This window comes from Leopardus geoffroyi, chromosome A1 (genome assembly GCF_018350155.1).
Source record: "Leopardus geoffroyi isolate Oge1 chromosome A1, O.geoffroyi_Oge1_pat1.0, whole genome shotgun sequence".
In the NCBI taxonomy this organism is placed as follows: Eukaryota; Metazoa; Chordata; class Mammalia; order Carnivora; family Felidae; genus Leopardus; species Leopardus geoffroyi.
Genome location: NC_059326.1, coordinates 171,242,441 through 171,268,002, shown reverse-complemented (window position 1 = coordinate 171,268,002; position 25,562 = coordinate 171,242,441). Strand labels below are relative to the sequence as shown.

Sequence of the window (25,562 nt, the reverse complement as noted above, 5' to 3'; positions counted from 1 at the left end):
ATCTATCTCTCTGGGATAGATTTTTGGTTGATGTGGCAGTGTCTTCTTGGATTTCTTTTTGAACCTGACTCTGAGGTCAAAGATCTCAATGTTGAGGTGCCCTTGACTAGCCTCTTGGGGCTCGGACCTACAGAAGCAGCCCCCAGGTTTCTGCCCGCTCTCACCTCCCCACTTACTCTTCAGACCATTTCCCTGGTGAACACTGGTGAACACTGGCCCTGAAGGCATTTAGGGAAGTTTGTTGAGTTTTGTGTCTTGCCTTTGTTCCTAGCAATGGCTCCAAGGTAAGTTTTTTTTGCAGGAAAAATGTGATGTTTTAGATTAATTCAGGAAAACTCCTAGCTGGCCCCTTAAATGTTACACCCACTGTCAGATCAAGAAGTATTTGTTGCTGCAGTGGTTTTTGTAGTGTGAAAGGAGATCTATAGTGCTGGCAACAAGCTTATAGAGAATTTTTTCTTTAGAATTAACAGTGTAAAATATTGCTTTTTAAGGTATGCTATTTCTGTACCCTCAAAAAACTTATTTTTTTTGATTTAAGACAATCTATAAACATGTTTTTGTAAATTCTCCCTCTCCCCTTCCCCCCTCATCTTTCCTGACTGCTATGATGGGAAAACGCTGCTTTCAGTGATTAGAAGTAAAATGTGGATGGTAAATTTAGAAGACGTTATAATCTTTTATATCTTTTTTTCTTGGCAAAGCAATTTAATTAGGAAATAATCTTTCCCTCTAACATCTGACATTTACCATAAAATGATATCCTGTTTTGTTGGCAACAAAACCAAGTTGTAGCAAAATTTTGAGCTGTTACACTACTATGAAGACAGATTTTAAATAAACCAATTTTTTTAAAAAAAATCAGAAACACAAAGCACTTTTCAAAAAAGCAATCTCCAATTTTAAAAAGTATAATTTTAGGGCGAGGAGCAGCAGGAACAGGCTAAATCCTGCAAGGAAAAGGGAGCAAGAGGGGAGTGTGTCTCGGGCTGATCACACCAGGTCGCAGCTCACGGCTGTCCGCACACCTATGGCCGTGTGCACACGTGTGTGTGCCCCAGTGTGCGCGCGCAGCCACTGGGGCCTCTGGGCCGGGCCTTGGGGGTGCTTCCGACCCCGGGCTTCCTGCGGGCTGGGGCGGGCACGCGGCCCTGGCGGGGCTGCGGGGCAGACCCGGGGGCGTGCGCAAACGCATGCGGCGCCGCTGTGTGTGTGTGTGTGTGTGTGTGTGTGTGTGTGTGCGCGCGCGCGCGCGCGCGCCCCCGCGCCGCCGCGGGCACCATTTTCTGCTTCGCTCGGGACAGGCACATAAAAGGGAAGGCGGCTGCCGCCCCGTCGCCGTCCTCTTTCCCTCAGATGCCCTTTGCTGCAGGTTTATTATTACAGTACGGGCCGCGCCGCCTCTCCCCGCGGCCTGGCGGCCTGCCGGGCTGTGCAGCGCCCTGGCCGCCTTCACGCCTGGCGCGCCCCCAAACCGCCTCCTCCGCCTCCTTATTTGTCTGAAAAGCAACCGCACGTCGAGGCGGAGAAGCCCGCCGGGGGGCGGGAGAGGCTGGGCCGGGGTGTGTGTGCCGTGCTCCGGGGCGGGGCCGGGGCGGCGCGCCGGTCTGCGGGCCCTTTTGTCCCCCAGGGGCCCGGCAGGAGCAGTAGGGGCGGCGGGGTGCTCGGGTGCGGGGTGCCGGGGCGCGCTTGCTGGCCGCTCGCCGACGGGGCCCCGAGTCGCCGATTCCTGCAGAGTAAGCAGTCTGGCTCCGCTGCGGCCGCACAGTGGCAGCAAGGCTGGGGCGCTGGCGCAGCGCCAGCCCCATCAGAATTAGCTCATTGTTCACTAGCACACTGGCAGCGGAGAGCGGGAGAGAGAGAGAGAGAGGAGAGGGAGAGACTGAGACTCTTAGAGAAAGACACACACACACACACACACACACACACACACTCTTGGAGAGCGCGCGAGGCAGGGAGACCTTCCCCTCCTTTTTCCACGGCTGTACTTCTTGGAAGTGAAGCCGGTCTGGGTTTTGTTTCCCTTCCCCCTCCTCTCTCCTCTTCCTCCACCCCTGTCCCCTCCCCCTCCCCTCCCCCTCCCCCTCCCAGCTGTCTTTCTAGCATGATGCCCTTTTTCATCCACATTTGTGTTTCAGGTGTAGAGAGGAGAGAGTGAACAGGGAGCGGGGCTTTTGTCTGTAAGTATATGCCTTCCCATCCCCGGCCGGGAGCGCTGCTTTCTCTTTTGTGTCGGTTTCTTGCCATTGCTCTTAGCTGGACCCTTCAACCCTGCAGAGTTCATGCTTCTTCCCTCTAAATTTTAAAGAGCTGAAGCGTGTACCTTGAAGAAATTCTGGCATTTTGGTCCTGGTGCATTAAGGCTGGAATTTAACTTGAGCTTTTTTTTTTTTTTTTTTTTTTTTTAATGCACAAGTTGAGAGGGAGAATTCTTTTGGGAAGGGGTGGGGTTTCTTGCTTGTTGGTATGGTTAATTTTTGTTCTTCTTGCTCATATAGCATTCTTAGGGACTGGTTTGTTTCTTTGCATTAGATGCACTTTGGTGCATGCACCCCCACCCCCTTTATTAAATGAATTTGTATCCCTCCATCCATACACTTTATTACTCTCTCAGCGCTGCTGCCGCCGCCAAGGGTCTTCTCAGGCATTCGATCTTGCAACACTTTTTCTGCATTTTCTTATAAAGCAGTTGAACTTTGGGGGAGGGAGGGTTTAAAAATACATGACTGCTTTTTGCTGGATGATGATGATAACAATCTGATTTGCATTTATGTGTATCTATAATAACATTATAGGAAAACTCTAAGAGCTTATGATACCCTGTTGGAGAACTTTTAGTTTTTCCATTCATCTTAATTTTTGCCATAACTTATGTTAACAAAAGAACCGTGTTCTGACGACATAAAGGTGGAGAGGAAAATCACTGCAGCATGTACATTAATGTTTATTTGGTATAAAGAGAAGGGCATAATGGTGTATATTCCTGACTCCCCCCCCCCCCCCAGTGTAGTTTTTTTTTTTTTTTTTTTTTTTTTTTTTTTTTTAAGACACGGAAGGTTATGTAATGCAGTGCCATTTCCAAAAATACCCACTCTGAGGCATTACACTACACGGTGGAAGGCTGATTCCTATTCTGCTGTCTTGATTGCAAATATACTGCCAGTAGTATGTCTGGGAACAAAGAGCAGCCAGAAAACAATCTATTTTTATCGCTTGGTTCTACTTTTAAGTTACTAAACCTTTTGAACTCCCGCAATTTAAAGAGGAACCAAACACTAAGAATAGCCCAGGACTCTGCAGAGCCAGGTACCAGGAATTTCTTTGTCCCCTATTTAAGCCTATAGACCCTTGGAAAGCTCTCTGAGAAGCCCCAGTGGTTACAATAATTTGCATGTAACTTATCTTAACCACAGAAAATGGTTATTTGTCTGTAACCTCTAAACCGGCATTTTTCATTTCCTGACCTGCGGTGAGGCGATTTGTCTTCTGTATTTAAACATATTTTGCAGGTTGATCTCCCTGGACTGAAGAGAGGGAGGGTGCAAGGCCAAGACTGTTACGATTCTCAAAATGGTAAGAATGGGTCATCAGAGGCAATTCTCAGTAGGTTCTAGTGTCTTGATTTCATATAAATATCAACCACACGCCTTCATCCCGCCTCAACCCCTTATTGTTCCTACCCCATTTGACCTTTAAAGGGGTCTTTCTCCGTCCGGCATGTGGGAGCTTTGCAGTGTAGCAATTGATATGAATTGGATGTGGTGAATTAGATCTTTTTGATTTGCAGTCATTTTGAACAGAAACTGAAATTCCTCTTTCAGAAGCAAAGATTTATTTAACTTGAACAACAGAAACCGCTCTGTTCTTTAAGAAGAGCGGTGTGTTGTGACATGCATGGAGGGAGGTGGCAGTCGTAGGGCTCAAACAAAGCAATGGGTCCTATTTTAGAGCTCGCCAGAAGTCACCCTCAGAGTAGGGGTCCGTGTCCTGCTCATCAAACACCTGGACAGTCTGCTCTCCTTAAGAGCAATATATGTGAAGAGCTTGGACTTTTTTTTACCTTCATATACCCTGCCTATTGTATCTCAGATGTAATTAGCCTTGATACTTTTTGTTGATGTATAACTTCACTTCTCAGAGGCATCTGCTCCGTTTCAGAAGTCAAGCACATTACCTCTGAATGAAAGGGTGACTATTTGTGACAAGCATTGTGATACACACAGAAGGCAGTTTCATTTTGGATGACTGTGGAAAGAGCGAAACAGATGAAATACACATTAAAAACAGCTGAATAAGTATACTGATCTTCTATGAAAAATTTCCTCCTTGGAAATAAGATTGGACTGCGAAGAAAATAATCGAAATGTCAGGCAACTTTTAAGTACATGTCCTACTGCAGATGTCTACACTGTTTAAAACACCTTTCTGCCACTCAGAATGTGTGATTTCCAAATTTAGTTTCAGGTTTTATTTTTTTTTTTAATCGAGGGTGGAATTTAATGAATCAAAATTAAATCTGATATACTTGGTGTTTTCTTTGAGAACAACCCAAGTATAAGCTTCCAGGGAGAAGAATGAATCAGAGCAATTAAATGAGTTCAGTCTGAATCCTATTAGCAAGTAAGCTCTCTATTTTTTGTGTGTGCCTCACCTGTCAGTTCAACAGGTGGGTGGCAAAGCCTTGTGGAAAGTAGCTCTTGCTCGGACTTAGCGGATAGTGACCAAATTAAGGAACTTGAGGTGGATGGGCAAAAGGGATGAACAGAAAAGTAAACTGATCAGCAGGTTTTGTGCAAATGGTTCCCAACTTCCTATTAAGTTCCAATTAGCCACTGTCATAGAGTGCTAGGATGGTAATAAAATGAACCGCTGCACAGTATTTTTGTTTATTTTTCTTTTACTGAGACTGGCCGCATCACTTTGTCTTGTCGCTTTTTATCCAGAGTCTTACCCTCTGTGCCACCATAGGTGGACAGACCACAAAGGTTCACATATGCTGTAATATGTCAGGTGACCAGTTTGGTTAAACATAAATTTGACCACTGACTCTGCCAAAACTAGCAGACCTGACTGTAGGTCAAAAACTGACTATAGGTCAGGCTCAAAGAGTAAATACCGTGTTTCTGTATTAGTGAGTGGAATGAGCTTCGTGAAAGGCAAGCGTGTGTGCCAAAGCCGAGAATGAAAGTTGGAACAATTTGAGTGCAGAAGAGTAAATCTGAATTATTATTACATGTTGTTAATTTCTTACAGTTGTCCTTTATGTATGGTGGCAGAATGAGAAATCACAGTGTGTTGCTCTTGGAAGGATTTTTATTCGTGGAAAAATTCTCACAACTTTTTGGTGACCCTTTCATCAAGATGTCAGTCCCTTTTGGCACAAGCCCATTGCCTGAAATGAAACCACCGACAGTTATTGTCTGTGGGCGATTCCAAGTAACTTTCTAACAATTTGCTTATTCTGGGAAGCCTGAGCCCTTCAAAGTCTCTGCACCTATTAATGTTAAAAAAAAAAAAAAGTTTCATTATATTCTTTAAAAAACTTATTAGAGGCATCTTGTACCTCCTTTTATCCTTTTTGGCAAAATGGAGTTATTTTCTTTCCTTGATTAGAACTGGAATTACTTTGCTGATCTCTGTAACTAGCTTACATGAAGACTTAGCCTACGTACAATGGAAACTTCTTCTAGGGAAGCAGATTTAATACCTGGCCACCTCTGCAAAATATATGAACATGCCTTTTCTGTTAAACATGTATTTCCATTTACATAATTTAAAACACTAAAGAGGATCTAATTTCAGTGTATTTATCTGGTTTAGTTAAGGGCTTATGCCAAATACAAATTTATAATCAGCTCATTCCAGGGTACAAAATTACAGGTAGACTTCAGAACTCAAAACAGAACGATTCAGTATCTAGACATTTTACATATACCCTAAAATGATGATGTTTCACAACAATAATTTCAAGACACTTAAGACTCCTAGAGTGTCTTTGCATTACCAGAAAAATACAACCACTTTGTTAACTCTCCCAGGCACTGATCACAGTGTATTCTGTGTAGAGGACTCTCGGAGGGCAATTCTGGGGGCACCATTTACATAGTTAAAATATATTGTTATACAACTCAGGACTACTGTCAAAGGTGCAATTTTGAGTTTACTTTGCTGTGTCTTAGTTGACCAGAGTGTTCTTTTCAATAACTCCTTCCCAAACTTTTTAGGTTATCTGGTACATGTGCATTTTTTTCCAGTTGCCTGTTTTGTTTTGATTGATTGATTGATTGATTGATTATTGCAATTAACAAGATATTGCAAGTCTGCAGAGATTTTCAGTATTTAATTTATATTTGGCTTTTTGCTAAATTTGAATATCTAAGATATATTTTGTATGGGTTTTTGGTATTTAGGTGTTTTATTTTAAAGGTACTTGCTTCAGATACATCAATGAGAAGAAAATACTTCAGAATGAGCAGATGATCTTGAATAGCTTGAAAAAATAATGTAATCCAATGTCAAGGTTAAGTCCTGATTTACAATATGAGTACCCTCTGTGCAGTAAACTTGCCTTTGCGTATGTGTGTGCATGGACTCACAGTGGCATAAGCATGGACTCATTATGTTTTAATAGAGATCTAGGAATTGGAACTATTTAAGTTCTCTGTAAGGCTGATGCTGAGCTTTTCACAAAGATGAGTTGACTCTATTGTACTGTTCATAGAGCTCTGCTTTTTGTACAGTCTGTGAAGTGGCATTCATGGCTTACAAGGAGACTCTTTCAATAATCTCCCCATTAACATAAGGTTTTCTTATTTAAAGGAGAAAGACAAAGATTGAGGAGGAATGAGGTACTATTGGTCGCTGTGCCATTGGGCTTTGGAATGTAAATTTATAGGTTGCTCAGTTGATTGTGGAGTTGCTGAAGAGTACCTAGGAGGGTAATTTTATCTGGTGCTATTTTACACAAGGCCTTCCAGCGCACTGTAAGGGGGAGATTGGGGATTGTTTGGGGAATTAGGACAGTAGGGATGATCTATCCGGCTTTAACCCCAGCCCAGCTTCATCTTGAGTTATATAGATAATTCAGGTAGAAGGCATTTGAGCAGAAATCTTTGAATAAACAGTTATTTAGAGTCTCACTCTATTTTAACCTGATGGAATTCTTAAAAACTTGTATGTAAAGCAGATCATCATAAAATACTAAAGACATTCATTTTATTTGAAATCCTGAAATGAGTACTTCTGAAGTAGAAAAATAAACTTCTAAAATGTGAATACTTCACTGAATTAGATGAGGAACCTCTAGATTACAAGCGTTATACGTTAAGTATTCATCCACACTGGGGATGGGGAGCCTTGGGGTGAAATACCGGCTCCCTTGGTCTTCCACATGTTTTTCCTTAGTGCTGTTCCTGGCTGAAAAGTCTCCTAAGGTCTTATCCTCACAGCCAAAGTGAAATGGAGCACTGACATAGTTATCAGAATAATTACGCTTAAAACAAAAAGCTTGATTTCATCTGATTCATCTTGGTTATTCAGAATGTTCCTGGAGTGATGTAGGAGTGGGAAGGATTTGCCTGAATTATCTGTGTAATTCCTTTGTTCTACGGGAAAAGACTAGGGATAAGGAAATCATATCCGCAAATCCAATTTGAATATACCAGAGGAAAATGTATTGAATGTACTTGGACTATGTCATCTTGGTTGATCACGATATATTAAAAGCCTCCAATTTTAAACTGCTCCTTTGCTTTGAACTGGAAAAGAGATTAACCATAAATCTCAGCCCACATCTGTAGAAATCATGGTTGCTAAAAATACCATTTATTGGGTCTAAATTTATCTGAAATGGGTATTTCTAGACATATTTTGCAGGTAGGGACAGCTTCAAAGATTTCTACCTTACTGGTTTAAAAAATAGCAGTGACCCTGAAATTGATCTGTGAGGGCATGATTAGCAGCAGCTAATGGTTTAGCAGCTCTAATGGTTTGGGATTTAAGCATTAACATGGCTCTCAACTAAATTCTAAGTATCAATTCAGTTATTAGTAGCCATGACATGGTGTTAACCTGGGTGTAACACTAGATTATACTCTCCTGCATTATTGGTTGGTTGGATCATACTCATTTCTTTCATTAACCAAATAAATTACAGGCTCCCAGAGGGTTTATAAATTTCACATAGAGCGCTTAATAAAATTTTAAATATATGTTAGAAGTTCAATAAATATTGGGTTGGACTTTTAAAAATTCATCCTTAAGACTTAATCATGTTTATTTTTGGTGATCTGGAAGTAACTTGTACCCTTACCTTCTTCTTAAGAGGTAGGAAGTTGAAGTGAATATAATTTTAGTTTTCACAGTCAGTCATTTTCTATTATTTACTAACAAGAGAAAAAAATTGTGGTTAGTCCAGAAAGCCACTTGCCAAAAGAGAGTGGCTTGCAATTGCTCACATTTACCAGCTTTGGAGCCACACTCTGATCAACCTGGTGATATGCTAGGTTTGATCCAGCTGTGGTAACTTAGTGCTAACAGTAACTTTTCCTGTAGCCATAAAAATCCCCTCCAGGATCCAGGAGGAGCTTTGATCCCAGTACTGGAACTTTAAATCCCCCACTTTATAATCAGATTCTGTGATATTATGGAAATGACCTCGAGAACACAAAGGTGCCATGACTAGAGAGTACTGAAGAAAATGAGAAAAGTTCTTGGTGCGATTGTGCATCTATTCCCATGTCAACTGAACAAGTATTTTTTGAGCATTTTATTTGTGCTTGGTTCTTTGCATTACAGAAGATGCACACTTGACCTGTGCCCTCAGTCAGCTTAGATTTTAGTTGTGGAAAGAAGGCTAACATGTGTGACAAATTTAATGTAATGCAATAGAATCTAGTTCTAAATTGTAAGATGCAGAAGAATGATACTATTGAACACTGGGGAATGGGGATTGTAGGGGAAATTTTTTTTTAAGGAGGTAGAAATTAAGCCAGACCCAGAGATGGCAAGTATATGGCATGCATGCCATCACGAACTCTTGCTACCCATGTGGCAGACATTGCTAATCAAGCTTGATATACCCATTATTATTATTCAGCCTGAATCGGATTTCAGAATCCTCAGTATAGAGTTCCGTTAATAATTGGTTGGAGTTGGCACTCAACTGAAAACCTAGGAGTGGACTATTTGCTCCTTGACAGCAGGTGTCATGCCTTCTTAAGCTTTTATCCCTAGGGCTTAACACTGGTCCTTAATAATTATTAAGTGAATGAAGAACTAAGAATATTTGGATAGATTTAGATGAGAGAGAAGCGTATTCCAGATGAAGGAAATACATTAGAAACATATGCTTGCAAGAGTAAGCACGATGCATTTGTACACAATAGAGACTGTCCTGTTTAGGGCCTCCGTGCCATCAAGCACAGACCTCACAAACTAGATCTAGAAGCCAAGGACTTGATGTGCTAAGCTATAGGAAGCCACCAAGCCAGCATCTTAGAGTTGGCCCAAGGCCATCACTCGGGTTCCAACCTGTCCACTTCTTTGCCTTTTGATTGTGCCCAAGAGAAAGGAACACGCACTTCTATATACTCCTGGCTAGATGGTAACTTATTTTGTTGTTGCATCTCCCTGTCCTCAGGCTGGGGTGGAGTGGTGGAGAGAAGGCTGGCCCCTAGCTACAAGGAATTGGGAAAGAAGAAGGGAGCACTATTAACTTCTTTCTATTGAGAAGGTAGCACCACTTCCACTGGCCAATTACAGCAGGTTCATTAGCGCCCATGTGGCCGGAGAGGGCGTTACTGCTGCCTGAGAGGAGGCACCACACTTCCCTTCATGAGGCTAACTGGGTGGAGCCACGTGCTAATCAGTTGTAACCACATGTACCCGGTTGGTTCCCTCTTTCCACTTCTTCCTGATTAGTCAGACATACTTACTCAAAATTCAAGCCAACACTGACATCATCATCATAAAATTGTTTACAGTTTGAGGCCTACAGGCTGTTACTAAGTTGGTCAATAGTCTAGTGACCATTTGAAGGGAATCTCATCACATGACACACAGAAGTTGGGGAAAGCCACGACTGAGAAGGATTTTCCTTGAATTTCTTCTGGTTACAGCCTAGACTCGTAGCTTAGAATACATCAGCTTCAAGATTTTCAATGTGAAATGACTTTACTAACTCTTTTAGTCCCTTCAGATGAGGCTGGACTTACCTGATTCTCTTGGTAAAAGTAACATAGGTAAACGTCATTCCTTGAATTCTTTATGCCTACTCTCACCTCATACTTTTAAATAATTTATTTTTTAATTTCTGTGTTTAGACCTTCATAAATTTAGTTTCTGTCAGTGGGCAGTCATGTCAGGAACCATGTAAACGAATCTTATTTCTGGCCACAATGGAATATATTTTCCTAGAGGAACCAGGCACTTGTTACTCTAAACATACCCCAGGAGTCCCTCTGTGCCTTTGCTTACTCAATCCTAGAAAGAAGGCTCCTTCTGACAGAATAAAGCCATTCTTCAAGACTGAGTTTAAATAACAGCTCCTCTACGAAACTCACCCCTGCATATCCAGTAGGAATAATCTCATGCTTTCTCTATACAGTCATCACACAACATTCTACTTATTGGCTGGTTTATTTCTGTCCATCTATTTTTCTACCCTCCAGGTCTGTAAACTTGAAACAAGAACACTGACCACTAGTACATGGGCATCATCACCTCTCTCTTTGGTAGCAGTTGAGACTGTGATGCCTTGTGTTTTGTTTTGTTTCCTTTTCCTCTCTAGTCAGGATGGTGAATTCAGATGTGGAAAAGTTTCATCACTGAGAGGGAACTCTAGAACAGCTAGTGAAGTTGACTGGCATTCTCTTTCTGCACAGTGGAAGGAAACCCTAACTTTCATTGACATGTCCTAGTGGGACGTTGGAACAGATCCCATGTCTCTGAACCAGTCTGATTGTTGCTTCAGTACCTATCCAGGATCTGGCACATCCTTAGTGATCAATAAATGTCTGTGGAATAAATGAATGAGTCAGTAGTTGGGGAAACATGGAGATCTGTTATTTCTGGGCAGAACCAGGCGACTCACCTTGAGATTTATAGCTAGTAACAGCCTAATACTCTGCAGAATTGTGACAGCTCAGGTTATAAAATTTATGGCCCAGGAAATGAGATGAGCACAGGTAGATTTTGAATTTACTACTGAAAAGCCCCTCGCAATAATCATTAAAGGTAGCTCGGTGGTAGGGAGGTAGGGGGATAGCTAAGTGAAACCTACACACAGTACAGGAACAACTCCTACATTTGGTGCTCCTTTCTTTTATACTTCTTTTGACGGAAGAGGTCCTAAAAGAGTCCAAAAAGTTCACTTGGAATGGCCTGCTGAAAGAGGAATCTCCTCTCAGGGTAGAGTCACCCGTCTCATCTGCAACATTGCTGTGGAGAGCCATTATGTGCTGGGTTATTAATGCTGTTTTTCTAGCAGGTCCACAGTTTGTGTCTCAGCAACCTGACTGAGGCAGTCATGATGGTAAAGCATAATCAGCTTTGGTTTCACAAGGTAATGAAATCTTCATAAATATAATCATGGCCTATTATTACCTTCGAGTGGCTCCCATTTTAACGTTGTGCCTTAAAAGTGTTAGGATTATCTAGCTGGAGATGTTTTGAAGCCCTTCACTTTAGGCTGTGCTTGTTCAGCATTCATCCTTACTTTCATAGACAAAAATACAAATGGGACTCGTGTTTGAAAAGGAGAAAGAGAAGATACATAAGAGAACGTGGCCAATGAAAGGAAGGTCTGTTTGCCCCTTTTAAGCTGAAATTGGGAACCAGAGCCATTGATTGGAAAGAAAGGGAGAATAGCTCAGCAGTCATTGCCAGTAATAATATGAGCCAAAGACTCCTACCAAAAAGTAATTAAAACAAGAGGGAGATTCATAATGTGCACAGAAGTTCTGGTGTGGTTGTCCAGTTCTAGCTCCTCTCCCTTCTCCACTCCAACCGGTACTCAGATCACCATCACACGCCACTGTCCTTTGATTACTGGGGCAGGTAACAGCCTTCCTGTCTGAACTGCGTTTGATACAATTCCAGCGGGGAAAAGTACTGCAGTCTGGTGGCTGAACAGGGAGAAATCTACAAAAGTTGTTGTGTTTAAAGTGGGTCCAGGCATTTTGAGGACGCTTTTGTTGGATAAAGTCAGTGTCGGATGGAAAACCTGTTCTTGGACAGGAAAGAAGAGAAATTAGAAGATACTGCATCTTAGGCAACCGACATTCAGAACTGTCAAGGAAAAGCTAGAGTTGGTAGTCAGATGGATAAAACTTACTAAGTTTTATCCCAAGTAAGGGATTGCTACTAAGTACTAAGTACTTTTCCAAGAAGTACTGTTTCATGCCCTTCATTAAATGATGGTAGTGAAAGTTACCCAGAAGGCTTACTGGGATCATGATCTGAAAGTCTGTTCTTGTTTTGCCAGGCATTTGCTGAATCTTAGCCTGTCAGTGTGCTGTGTGGGTTTGGCAGCACATGGTTGAACACTTAGCCCAGTGCCTGCTGCATTGTGGGGGACTCGGTGAATGCTGGCTGAAGGAATGAAGAGTGGGCAGGGAAAGGAACCACTCTTTGAAACATGCACTATCAGGGACTTCCAGTTGTTGTATGGTTCAGATAATTCAGTTTTGAAAACATGACTTAATTTCAAGTCCAGTCCTTTCCTGCACAGACACCCCAGGATTTGATGGCTTAGTTCCAAGGGAAAAAAAAAAAAAAAACTCTTTTGAAGAAATGTTCTTGCTGCTTTGGCACTTCCAGCCCAAAGTAATGGGATGTACTCTTGGTAAGATGTTCATTCTATAGGATTGAAAGCTACCTACCAAATAGTGACTACCTCACCAAAATTAAGGACACAGCAAATATTTTTTGATTAATTGGTTGGATAATTGAGATTATATACCCAACCAATTCAGTTAATACAGCATCAGAAATTCTGCCCACATCTTCTCTGAGTCCTCCTCATGTTCATAATTTTGATCCTTCCTTAAGTGGATTTGACTGTTTCTGAAGCCTGGATGCTCTGGACCATAACTGAGTGTCCATTTCATGCTGCCCTGTGGAGACTTGGGTCTAATCATACATCATGAAATGCCCCAGGCCCTTGCATATTTTGCTCACTTCTTGATAATAGAATCTTAAATTGTTCTGATCTTGTTATCAAGGTCTGGGAGCCAAGTCTCCACATCTTTTCATCTTTATTAAGCATATGCTTTTTCCTTTTTTTTTTCATGATGACTGCTTTTAAAGTTTTAATTTTATTATATGAAGCTTAACTGTCTACACTGTCACAATCAATTCAATCAGGGATTCAATTAAATTTGTTCTTTGGCATCCTAGAGCAATTCATCTGATTATTGTGAATTTTTATCAGCTGTTCTTACACTGTTTAGACAAAGCCAGAGGGACGCTGTATTTTTGAGTGGGATGGAATACGTTGCATCAGTGTAATCTGAGGATCACCTGCTTTGTTATTTGCTCTTTAGTGCCTTCATGATGATAATAGCTAATTGGCTTGTTACCCCGTCTCTGTTTTTCCATTTTTCTGACTTTAGGAATATCTGCATTTCTTCTGCATTAATTAAATGTTTCCAAACGGAGTCAGGTTAAATTTGTTTCTCTTTCTTGAATTACCATTCTTAGTAGTTTATACACTGTCTCTCTGGGCTAATGAGTGTTTCTTTTCTTCCTCCACTAGGATGATTTCATATTTTTATGTAGTAGAGTTGACCCTTGAACAACACAGGTTTGAACTGTGCTGGTCCACTTACATGCAGATTTTTTATAGATACAGGACAGTAAATGTATTTTCCTTGTGATTTTCATAATAACATTTCCTTTTCTCTAGCTTCATTGCGAGAATACAGCATATAGTACATATGACATATGAAATGTGTTAATTATGGCTGTTAAGTTTGGGGGGGGGTTAAAAATTGCACACAGATTTTTGCACAAGCCGTTGGTGCCTCTGAACCCCATGTTGTTAAAGGGTCAACTATATATGGTTTGTATATTTGAAGATCATTGATAAAGATAAGGTTTTAATTCTCCTTTAAGCAGTTTGTTTTTAAATTGAAATACTGGAAAGCAAAGTTACGGTGAACATGATTTCAAATATATTTGATAAAAGATCTTCTGAATTAGACTGTGCATTGCTAGGCCCTCTGCGAAGTTGTTTGAGAGTTCATTTGGGGGTCATATTAAAACAATTTGGTTTCTCAGTAAATGCCCTTTGTAATTAGCTGCAGCCATTGCTAGATACTTGTTTTGTTCTAAACATTTCCTTCCACGGAAAATTGAAAAAAGACAAAAGTGTGATGACCAGTGTAGCTTGGGTTTAATTAGATCCAAAGTCTTAACGTAACCAAGCCAGAGTTGCTGGTCTAAAAGCAGTCTTTCCTCAAGGACTGTGGCAACACATGGATACTGGAGAGCAAACCCTCTCTGCCCTCAGACAGTGCTAATTGATTTTTAGGTAAGTTATTTTTGAAGGGCAACACAGGCAGCAGAGCAACAATATTTTTGAGAAAATGCCTCTTGATAGTAGGTGTCAGAAATTCAGCATTAGGGCACTAAGCAGAGATGCTCAGCGCCTCCTGTACTTGGGGTATTGAAAACCGGCCCCGGCACTCGGGGGAGCTTATGTCGGCACTCTAGGTGGCCCTGGGGAACCGCAGAGGAGGTCCGTGTCGACAGACAGTATTCTATGAGAGGAGAGGCTGGGTTTGCATCCTGCCTTCTCTACTGCTGGGTTCTGTGGGCAAGCTCCCTGATGTGTCTCCCTCAGTATTCTCATCTGTAAAATGATGAGGATGATGGAAATGGCAGCCAGTCCAGATCCCCTTACGCGTGTGCCTCAACCTGTTGCGGCACTGTGATGTATTGGTGAATTTCATCCTTGGAACCACACCGAGGATTAAATAAGCACACCTGGGAAACATGCCTAAAGACATTATAGTGAACCCGTGTGTGCATTTCCACAGAAAACTGGGGTCTCCAGATTTACATACTCTCCCTGTGTGGGTTCCAGCAACTCCTGTGTATTGTTCATAGTTCTCTTCCTTTGGAGAAGTCAAGTTTTAATGATTGGTTTACAAGGGAAGAGAGACTGAGGGGGAAAAAAAAAAACCAAAAACATGAGGTCAAAGTATTGTGTTGTTGGAGAACGTAGTCAGGACTTAGAATCAAGGCCTGAGTTTCTTTGTTTTGTTTTAATTTTTTTGGTAATGTTTATTTTTGAGAGAGAGAGAGAGAGAGAGAGAGAGACAGAGCATGAGTTGGGGAGGGGCCGAGAGAGAAGAAGACACAGAATCTGAAACAGGCTGCAGGCTCTAAGCTGTTAGCACAGAGACCGATGCAGGACTCGAACTCACAAACCTTGAGATCATGACCTGGGCTGAAGTTGGACGCTCAACCTACTGAGCCACCCAGGCACCCCTTGAGAAAGGTAGTATTAGAAACTCATGTCCATTAGAATATAAGTGAGGTAATTTTGCCTCCCAAGTTGGCATTCCTCTTCCTTTTGCAGTTACCTTCACACTCTTGATGTATGTGTGTCTTCGGTGACTCCCAGCCCTGAAACCCTACATCAATTTGGGTGGGTGGCTGCCCCTTTGGGTCTTGTTTGCTTCCCCCAGTACTGCCTGACTGAGCCCTCATCCCTCCTAAATCAGACCATGCCTCCTGCCAGTGAGGTTGAAAATCCAGGTGGTGCACGGGGGCACATCCATCCTAATCTTACTCTTATCCTCTGGCACTTTTCGTTTTTTGCCAGTTTTCGCAGAGGACAGGTTATGGAAAGTTCTTAGTGGCCTCTCTATGACCTGAGCACTTACAGCATGTGGGTACAGATCTGACTGTATTTTTCCTTTTTTAAAAGCCAAACTTATAAGACAATCAGCTAGCATCTGATTTAAACTACTTTTAATTATAGCCTCTTGCAATAGAAATGACTTTTTCCCTCCAAATTTGGTGATCTGTTATGATGCTGTTGAAGAGGTAGCAGTCTTTAAATGACCAAGGCAGTGCGGGGCAAGCGTGAAGCTGCAGAGTGGCTTGGGCTGGGGGATTTACTTGCAGTTGCCAGTAGAAGAGGGCACACCGATGGGAAGAATGAGTGATTTCTTTGGGAATGAGCACTTGGGGACAAAATGCACACTTTCTGGAAAACTCAGTCTTGAACTTGTCAGCAAAAGGAATGCTTTGATATTTCCACAAACTCCTCAAAAGCAACTGGCTATCTCATCATCCACCTAGAGCAAGAAAAGTCTAAAATTCTTAGGTCTAGATAAAAAAAAAAATACTAGTCTTTGAAGACTTTAACAAAAGAAACTGATTTTGGAGGACTTTTATGTTGGTGAAAATTTTCATAAGGTTTTCGTGAGTAGTACATACTTTGGGACAAGAGGAAAGAAAAAATGGCATTCTTGGTGAGTAGAAATCAGACTTCTTATAGTTATTTGAAGGTGAAACTCAGCATACCTAACATTACTTAAACCAGCTAATAAAAGCAAGACGAGATGTTTCCTATTAACCTTGGAATGTGCTTGGAAAAAGTCCTGCTAGCTCCAGATGTCTGATATTGGAAAGCATATCAGCAGCATTACCCTCTTTTGTGACAGAAAATACCATGCAGAAATTCACAAGTGCCCTTTGTCATAGTGAGCGCAGTATAGTTTTCTTCTTTTTCTCCCTTTCTCCCCCCACCCCCGGGGCCTTCCTTCTTTTTCTACTTCCCCTCCCTTCTCATCTTTCATCTTAAAAGTAGGAGAAACATTGCAAAATATAGTGTTTCTAATTACAAGTAAAACCCAATTTGTATGAAGGAATAAGGTGGTCCAGACTTAGAAACCCAATGTGTTAAGTAAATATTTAGTCTGGTTCCACTCCAGGGAGGTAAAAGATTTTATTAACATATTTGTTGAGGTCATGGGGTCAAGGAAAAACTTATGCTGTGCTTAAATGCCTGAGGGACCCCCCTTTTTTTTTGTTTTGCTGCTAGTTAACAAAGGCCAGTATTTTTTTTTTTCTGCTGAAAAGAGCAAATATCTTGTTTTGTGGCCTTTACTTTCTTATTGTTCATTCACAAACTGCTTAATCTCAAACCAGAGCTTTAAAAAAGCTGCTTTATTTTTTCCCTTTGTTTGGAAAAATCTCTCCTTAGATATCCCTTATGAGATTTGTGTCCAAGCTTTGTTCTCGTACTTACTCTTCTGGTTTACTTTGGGCTGTTATCAGCTGTTTGTACTTTGTTTTGTCTTCATCACCGAAAAGAAAAATCGGCCATTAAAAGTCAAGATTTGAAGCATTCAACTTAATTCCTTGAGTCCAGTCCACAGTTTGGCTCGGATTACTGTACCAGGCTGACCTCCAGCCCAGGGGAGGGTGCCTTGGCAGAAATCTGAGAATTCCTCGATCAGTAACTCCCTTTTTTGGATTTATGGAGTCTTTAGGTGGATTGCTTTGTGCTGAGCATGTTCCTGTTGGAAAGGAATGAGGCAGGGGTGAGAGGAGGAGTTTGCGCAACACACGTTTGCAGCTGACCTCGGTGTTCACCACGCTCAAATTAGCCAGCTGCCGCTGCAGCCTGCCTTAAACCAGGCACCATCAAAGCCTGAAAAATCACACAACAGTCTCAGATAGTGGTGGCAAAGCAAAGTTGGATCATTGTGGTAACCTTTTGTGGCTTGCTCCCGACTTGATTCGTGCCTCCTCTCGAAAGTCTTTGCTATTATTCTTAGAAATCAAAATTTTAAAGACTCAGCAGCTAAACAAGCAGCATATTATATTGTGGAACAGAGTGACTGGGAAAGCTCTTTGCGCTGACGATTAATTTCACATGTAAACACTTTCGTTTTGTTGCCAGCGAGGAGATTTCCTTTTCCTTTCTCTGCCTCCTTGAAATCTAGAAATAAAATTCCACAGCTGTCAGGTTCCCACATATTCATCAGCGGCCTCTCAAGATGGCTTCATGACGAGCAGAGTGAATTTAAAGAATTCTACTATGAAAGTCTACAGAGCTTGTCTCAGACACCCCAACTCACAAAGTAAAGAATTCTAAATCTCTCGCCTGCCTGTAACAGGTAGTAACACGCTGCATGGGAATAAAACGTGGACGTTTTCCATGCCCATAGTGGACACACGCACCCAAAGCAAAGCTCCTGCCAGTGGGCTTAGCCAGTGTGAGCTCTCATCATCTTGTTCCTTGAGACCCAGTTGTCTCCTCTACCCCTGTTTCTACAGGTTAAGAACTTGTCGGGCCACAGAAAAGCTGAGAGTGTCAGCAGGTGCTGTAATACAGCAGCGCCCTAAAAGGTCCTGGTTTCCTTTCTAGCAGGACGGCACTTATGGCTGAGTGCAATAGTCAGGTGTTTGCAATGCTTTCTCTGTAATTACCCATTGTTACCGCAGCCAGCTTCTGTGTGTGTGTGGCATTTAGGTGGCTGCATGTTTCATTTCGTTCCCAAACAAGAATGTTTGCCAACCTGGGCACCAACTAACACTTACTCTCCTTTCCAGAGTGCGCACAGGTGACATATGTTATCTGAGTGGCCCAGTGTTCTGTCTTTTTATCTGTCTTCTGGTTGCAGGGCATTTCCTCCATGGTGTGCTCCATCTCCAGACAGCACTCGCAGGGTTAGGCGGATCGCTAAGACTAGGTCTCTAGAGAGAGGGAGCTGAGTGCATCATCTTTTGGCACCATCTGATCTTTGATGTAATGCTGTTCAGAGAAAATGATCCTTGTAACTCATTTATGGTTTCAGTTTACATCCTGCCCTCTCACATGGCCAACAACACCTGGGAGCAGACTAGCTTTTGAGGGAGATTCTTAACAGCACCACTTCAAAAGGTATCTGCAGAAATGAAGTACATGTATATGCATATAAATTCTCCTTGTAATACAGTACCCGCTTTCATGACCTCCCAGCCAATTAGTCAGAACAGAACATGTACACACGCAGACACACACACGTACTGTTTAGTTGGCAGAGATTACGAAATACGCTACTTTGCTGTTTGAAGAATTAATTATGCAGGTTGGACACCTGCTGCCCTGGTCTGTTTTCCTAATTGCAGGGGGTGGGCACCTGTCCTTGTTAAGTCATAAAAGGGCCATGTGTGTGCATTCCTTAAGCACACAGAACTCCACCAAGGATAGAATAATTGTGGTCATTAACAACCAAGCCATGCAACATCTTCATAACAGGTTGCTAAGAAGGTATGTTAACCAATTAATAAGTAAGCTCCATACACATATATGATGTTCAGGCTCTGAAATGGCCATGAACACTTCCTTTGAGGGTCATTCTCCTATAACAGGCTCTTCAAAGAGCTACTGCTAAAGAGAGAAGTGAAGAGAGGAAAATACAAATTTAGAACCAGGAAACATGTCAATTTGTTTGATTCTGTGTGTGGACCATACTATTGGAAAACACGCTGCAAGATTTTAAATGAAAAGCTTAGGAGAGGTTTAAAGAATTTAAATGATAATCTAGTTTGTGTGGTTTTAGGACCTTGCAGGAGTTGTCTCTGACTCCCCCCACATTTTATTTTTCTAATCTGGATACCAAGTAATAATATATTCAGTGACAAGCATGAACACTCAGCCTTTCCCAGAATTCAAGCAAAACTTTTGTATGTTCTCCAGTTTAAAACAGTAAAATTTTCCTTGCCTCTGTATTTTCTCAAACACTCAGGTTTTCTTAATTGTTGAGGATATGGCTTGTTTCTCTGATTCCTGACTTCTGGAAGAATAGTATTCCAGAGGGTTTTGAGGATTTTGCTTGAGCAAGAGCGAACAACTATTTTATATATGGAATATATAGAATAATTTAAAAGAATAAGTATGGAATATATAGAATAATTTAAAAGAATATGGAATATATAGAATAATTTAAAAGAATATGTATCTTCTTGATAAAAGAACGCAGTCTTCTATTGGGAAGATTATGGCAAACTTTGGTTTACTTGTTTAATAAAACAATAGTTTTGTACTGCCATGTGTATTACTCAGAACGCTTACATTTCTGAGATGTAAACCACTACCAACAACAGAGAACTCAATGAAGTTTAAAAAAGAAAAAATTCGATTAATTGGCCTTCATGAAAAACATGAACTTGAATTCAGAAAACTGAATGAATAGAATGAGTTGAAGCCATGTGTCCACCTTTGGAGCATCAGCTGACCAGGACCAAAAAGAATGAACAGGGTTAGGGTCCAGCAGGAACAGATGGACTTCAGGAAGACAGATCAACTTACCTCTGTTTTCTGACCCATATATTACCAGCACCTGATATTCAGAACCAGGTAAAAGACTGGGTACAGCAGCCTGTGGGGTTGCATTTGTGCTATTGCTATTATGGCCACTGAGAGCTGCATGTGAGACCTCCTGGCCATCAGGTGCTTTCCCACATGGACCTCATTACATCCTTACCCTGAACCCACTATCTTCCTTGGCTTGCGTCTGGTAACCGTTGGATGCCCTCCCAGATCTGCTCACTGCCATCCCCATTTCCTCTGATGACAGCACAACTGGATGGTTTGCTGAGTGTTGGTTTTGTTTCTTTAGCCTGTGGAGACGGGTTCCAACAACTATTGTATTTGACATAACCTATACGTTTTTGTTAATTGCACTTAAAGCACACTATTAATTTGCTAGGGCTGTCAAGACAGAGTACCAAGGATTACGTGGCTTAACCAACAGAAGTTTGTTTTCCCACAGTTCTGGAGTCTGGAACTCTGAGGTCAACCTGTCGGCAAGGCTGGTTTCTTCTGAGGCTGTTTCCTTGGCTTGTCGATGGTCATCATCTCCCTGTGTCCTCACGTGGTCTTTCCTCTATGTGTGTCCGTGTCCTCATTTCCTCCTGATAAAGACACCAGTTTTATTGGGTTAGGGCCCACCCTGATGAACTCATTTTAACTTAACTGCCTCTTTAAAAACCCTATCTCCAAACATACCCACATTCCAACTGGGGGGGTAGGTTTCTGACAGGAATTTTGTATGTGAGGGATGCACGATTCGGCCCGTAGAACACCCTTCTATGAAATGATCTTTTTTGAAGGTCTGTCATCAAGCCCCCCCACCGCCGGCACAACTAGATTTGCGCTCCTAAGAGGCAGGAACTGTATTTCTCTTCTTGCAATCCCTAGAATCTAGCAGTGTCCTGGCACACTGCAGGTGCTTCCCATACTTGAAGTGAATGCATGCATGGGCAAAGGCATTCTGAGGTATTTGAAAGCAAGGGTAATGGTCGTCCTAGATCTTTTCCCTTAAGTCCTTTGTTTTAGAGTCTCAAAACACCACTAGTATGAAAAAGAACCAAGCTGTAATGTAGGTAGTGTATTTCCAGTAATCTACCAACTTTTTCCAAATCCAAAAAAGGTTAAATATCCACTTTCGATGCTATAGCCAGGGGTATGCTGAGTTCTTAGAGACCAACCAAGCAAGTTTTAAGAATGTAACTAAGATTTCTCTATCCTTGCCATTTTTGGCTTGAAGTTCTGAGTCTCAAGGAGACTGGAAGAATTTACCACAAGGCCAAAGTGACATTTCTTTTTCCTAAAGAATACAATGATTACTTTATGATTCAAACACTAAAAAATGCCCTTGGTCAATTCGTGGCTAAATTAAATATGTTTCAAAAGGACCAATTTGGGTTAGGGGAGGAAGTTTCCTTAGTTGTGGGTTTTACTATCAGATACTCATGTTCCTGAGTTCTTTGGCAAAAAAAAAAAAAAAAAAGATCATTGTTTTTATTTAAAAAAAAAGGAAAGTTCTTAGAAAAAACAAATTGTAAAAGTAACAAGCAAAATGATTTATGAGGCAAGCTATTTATCCCTGCAGATTGGACTTGAGCGGCTTTCATAGTGATGCTTTGAACCTGGGAAGTTAAATGCGGAAGCAGTGTCATTTTGTTAAGATGGAGTGTCACAGAAAAGCTCAAGAACAGAGACATAACATTTACTTGATATTACTTCTCATAGTGTCTGTGTGCCTAAGTTTTTACATGTATTTGTGTCAACATTTTGGTTTGCAATGGAACTTCATTTCTCGCTATATGTGTAATATTTGAAATTGTACTTAAAGCCTGTTTTTAAAGGTAGTAATGTAAAAATGTAATCATTTTATATTTATATTAAGTGAATCTACAGTTGATTCCAGTTGGGAATCTCCTTAAATTAAGCACTAATTGGTACTTTGTATGCTGTGACATTGTTTTAAGCCCTAAAAAAAGCTTATATATTTTAGATTGCAGTTTTGTGGTCTTCCCCCATTCCCGGTTAGAGGGAGTGTCAGGGGTGACTTGTCTGTCCCAAATGAGGCAGGTGGTAGAATTCTCCCAGAAGGATCTGAGCACAGGAGGGGAAAGCTGAACAAAAGAAAGGAGGTTCAGGCTGGGGGAACCACGTGGCCCAGAAAGTAGACCTGTCCAAAGTACGAAAACAGGTCCAGTTCTTGCAGGATGAGCTCTCAAATATTTAAGATACAAGAGAGGTGATAGGCAATTTGCATTCTGGGGTGATTTGAGAGCATCGGGGTAGTGGGAAGAACTGATGTTTAGAATCTGGAAATCTAGTTTTAGTTCATGTCCTATCCTCCACTCACTTGTGGCTTTGGGCAAGTGGGTGACCTTTTTGAGTTTTTGTTTTCTCATCTCTGAAATGAGAAGACCTATTTACAGGTTTATTGTCAGGATATATTAGGGTGATATATGCAAAACTAACTGGGATGTGCCATAAACGTTACTGGAGTATGGCAAAGATGGGTACTGTTAAACTACCCCCAATGAATCAACACAGCCATCCACTGCTCCTACCTCAGGCCCCCTGACCAAGCGGATTACCTGGGACACTGAAAACATTACACTTAGCCCAGTGACTAGGCTACCACATCTCTGCTTCCAAAACCAAAGATGTTACCTCTGCTTGTTAACCTAGTAGTGAGATGTGATTCTCAATATTATTTATTAAATGTGAGGCTTATTTAGAGCATTTAGTGAATCAGATCTGGAGGGAATCTTATCTAATTTTCTCCCGTCCTCTCCCCTCCCTTCAAGCCAGGCTATATCAAATGTGAATTAACTCTGGCAGATGGCTGTTAGATTCTGTTTCTAAATTTCTTGAAGGAAATTTCACAGTTTTTCTTCTTTAAATTCTTTCAGTAATTTAACAATTCTTATGCCAAGTCCTTCCTTATAGCTGACCTAAATCCATGTTGTAATTTAATTCCTAACCCCCTACTCCTGTCTTTCCCAGAGATGGAGAACAGCTGGTCAGCAACCTTCTTATGATAATACCCTCTGTATATTTAGAGAAGAATTACTCAGTTTGACTCACGCTCTCCACCTTGTCCCAGCTCTGCCCCCACCCCCAGATTCATCAGCTGCTATTCTCTGAGTCATTCATGGCGATGCTGCCCATCTCCCTGCCTCTCTCTTGGACACTTTGCTACTTTCAGGCACGGGACAGTGTTGCCAGGGGCCACATGGACCTGGGGAGAATGCAGGCCGCTTGTTCCTGCCCTCATGCTTTGTGCATAATGTTGAACTTTATAATCAATTATCAGAATAACCCCTAACAGTGTTTTATGGGTGCGTGGCACATTTATCTCACGGAGTTTTGCAAGCATACTTATCGTAGGTTGCTTTGAAAGTTAGGCCTCCCCAGTACCTTAGTTTGCTCAGCCAGTCATGTCATAAGGCTGCCATTTAGCATGCTAAAGGTAACACTGATTGACATCTTTGTTCTGTTGGGACTTAGTCCTGGGAGACACTGAGCCAGAACTCTCCTGAGTGCAGTATACATTTGGAAGCCCACAACAGTCTGAAAGAGGTGATGGGCTTCCCCAGTGCTCCAAGTTGCCATCAGGAAATAAGTGACACTGAGGGGGATTGAGCTCATGAAGTTGATCCCGCGTGGTTTCAGAGTGGATGCTGTTTTTAATTTGAATGTGTGTGCTTTTATGTCTCTGTAGGTTTATTACCCAGAGCTCTCTGTCTGGGTCAGTCAAGAACCATTTCCAAATAAGGAAATGGAGGGAAGGCTTCCTAAGGTAAGATCCCTACCTACCATTTTGTTATTTTTTTTTTTCAATTTCAAGGCAATTAAAAAAAATCAGTGTCTTTTTTAATATCCATCTAGTCTACAATAATAATCCATTGACATGATACTGTTATAACTTTGGAAATAAAATATACTAATATGTGTATATATGTATTATATGTGTGTATGTGTGTGTGTGTGTGTGTGTGTGTATATATATATATATATATATATATATATATATATATAAGGTTCTTATACATATCATATAAGAATCGTGGAATCAATTTATCCAATGTACATTTTACAGGTTTTCAATTTGTTCCATACTTGGGTAGATAGACTCCTGTATGGTGATTAACTGAAAAACATCTTAAAGGTAGAAGATGATGACACTTTTGTCTGGTAATAGTGCCCAAATGTCTGATGAAATTCCCCAAGAAACAAAACAGAAGGAACGTAAAAACTATTATTTTTCTTTCTTCTAATTTTTAGGCCTAAAAATATTTTCTACAAACATGCTTTCATTGTTCTGACATCTTAGGTATGACAATTTTCTGCCTTAAGAAAATCTGTCAAATTTACATTTTGGATTTTAGCACCATTTCCAACAGCAACAGTTTTTAGGGTAGATACCTTTGGACTTTCCTGTTAAGGTAAATATCAATTTGACCTTAAGGAGGAGGACTGTACTTTTTACCACTGACCTGTTGATTTTGCAATTAAGAAAGAAAAAGTGCACTGAAAATAAAATTTCCATTTAAAAGTTTCATAAGTGTAATTGACAAATGGTGAGGCCTTCCCAGATCTTATTGACTTTTTAATGTTTGAGAAATTCTTACTTACACTAAATGGTTTCAGCAGTTCCCTTTTACTGACAGGCAGAACTTCAAGAGATTGTGTCAACTGGCAGTTTGCATTAAGAGAAAACAGTTCTAAATCACTTTTAGTCTTTCAGAGAACTTCTGACGGTGCAGAGTGAAACCACTATTAGGAAAGTGGGTGAACAAAATGATTCTGGCCATGCTCTAGATACACTTGTGCTGTCTTATAGAGCTGGGATGGAGGTGAGCTAGTGTACTGGAGCTTTACTTACGACACACACACACACCCCACCTCACCAGACTACCTCCCCACCACCACCTACCACTCAACCACCCCCCTAGCACAGCCCCTGCACCATACCGCCTCAACGCAACCCTACCACACTGCCACATCGTCACCTTACCAACAGCAGTAGTGTAACTCTCGACATCCTTTACTGAGAAGCTCAGGGCATAATTCCTCCGAGCAGCTGAGGGTAAGACATGATAATGGAAGGGGTAAAGAGAGTATAGTGTTTTCATTATTTCTGTCCCATTCAGCCATCTAGAAGTCCTTGATACTGGTGACATCAACCAGAGTGACAAGACTAGGCAAGTTCTTCAATGAGGTCAACAATGCGTCCCTTTTTCTTAGAAGG

General features: G+C 41.4%; 1 protein-coding gene and 1 long non-coding RNA gene across 3 annotated transcripts in view; one reads left to right on the top strand and one right to left on the bottom strand.

Moving 5' to 3' along the window:
• Nucleotides 1–2,068: 2,068 nt before the first annotated feature.
• Nucleotides 2,069–25,562, top strand: part of LOC123609591 (neuronal regeneration related protein) — a 28,107-nt gene continuing 4,613 nt past the window's right edge. The window contains exons 1-3 of the mRNA XM_045500724.1: nucleotides 2,069–2,180; nucleotides 3,510–3,573; nucleotides 24,033–24,110. Coding sequence (XP_045356680.1) covers nucleotides 3,571–3,573; nucleotides 24,033–24,110 — 81 coding nt within the window. The 5' untranslated portion in view covers nucleotides 2,069–2,180; nucleotides 3,510–3,570. The remainder of the gene's footprint in view (nucleotides 2,181–3,509; nucleotides 3,574–24,032; nucleotides 24,111–25,562) is intronic.
• Nucleotides 18,666–25,488, bottom strand: LOC123609598. Of its 2 annotated transcripts, none has more exons than XR_006717844.1 (4): nucleotides 25,329–25,484; nucleotides 20,737–20,922; nucleotides 20,493–20,628; nucleotides 18,666–18,778 (listed from the first exon to the last, which is right to left on the bottom strand). It is a non-coding gene; the product is annotated as an uncharacterized LOC123609598 (long non-coding RNA). The 2 variants fall into 2 exon arrangements; XR_006717849.1 differs by having other exon boundaries at nucleotides 18,679–18,911; nucleotides 25,329–25,488.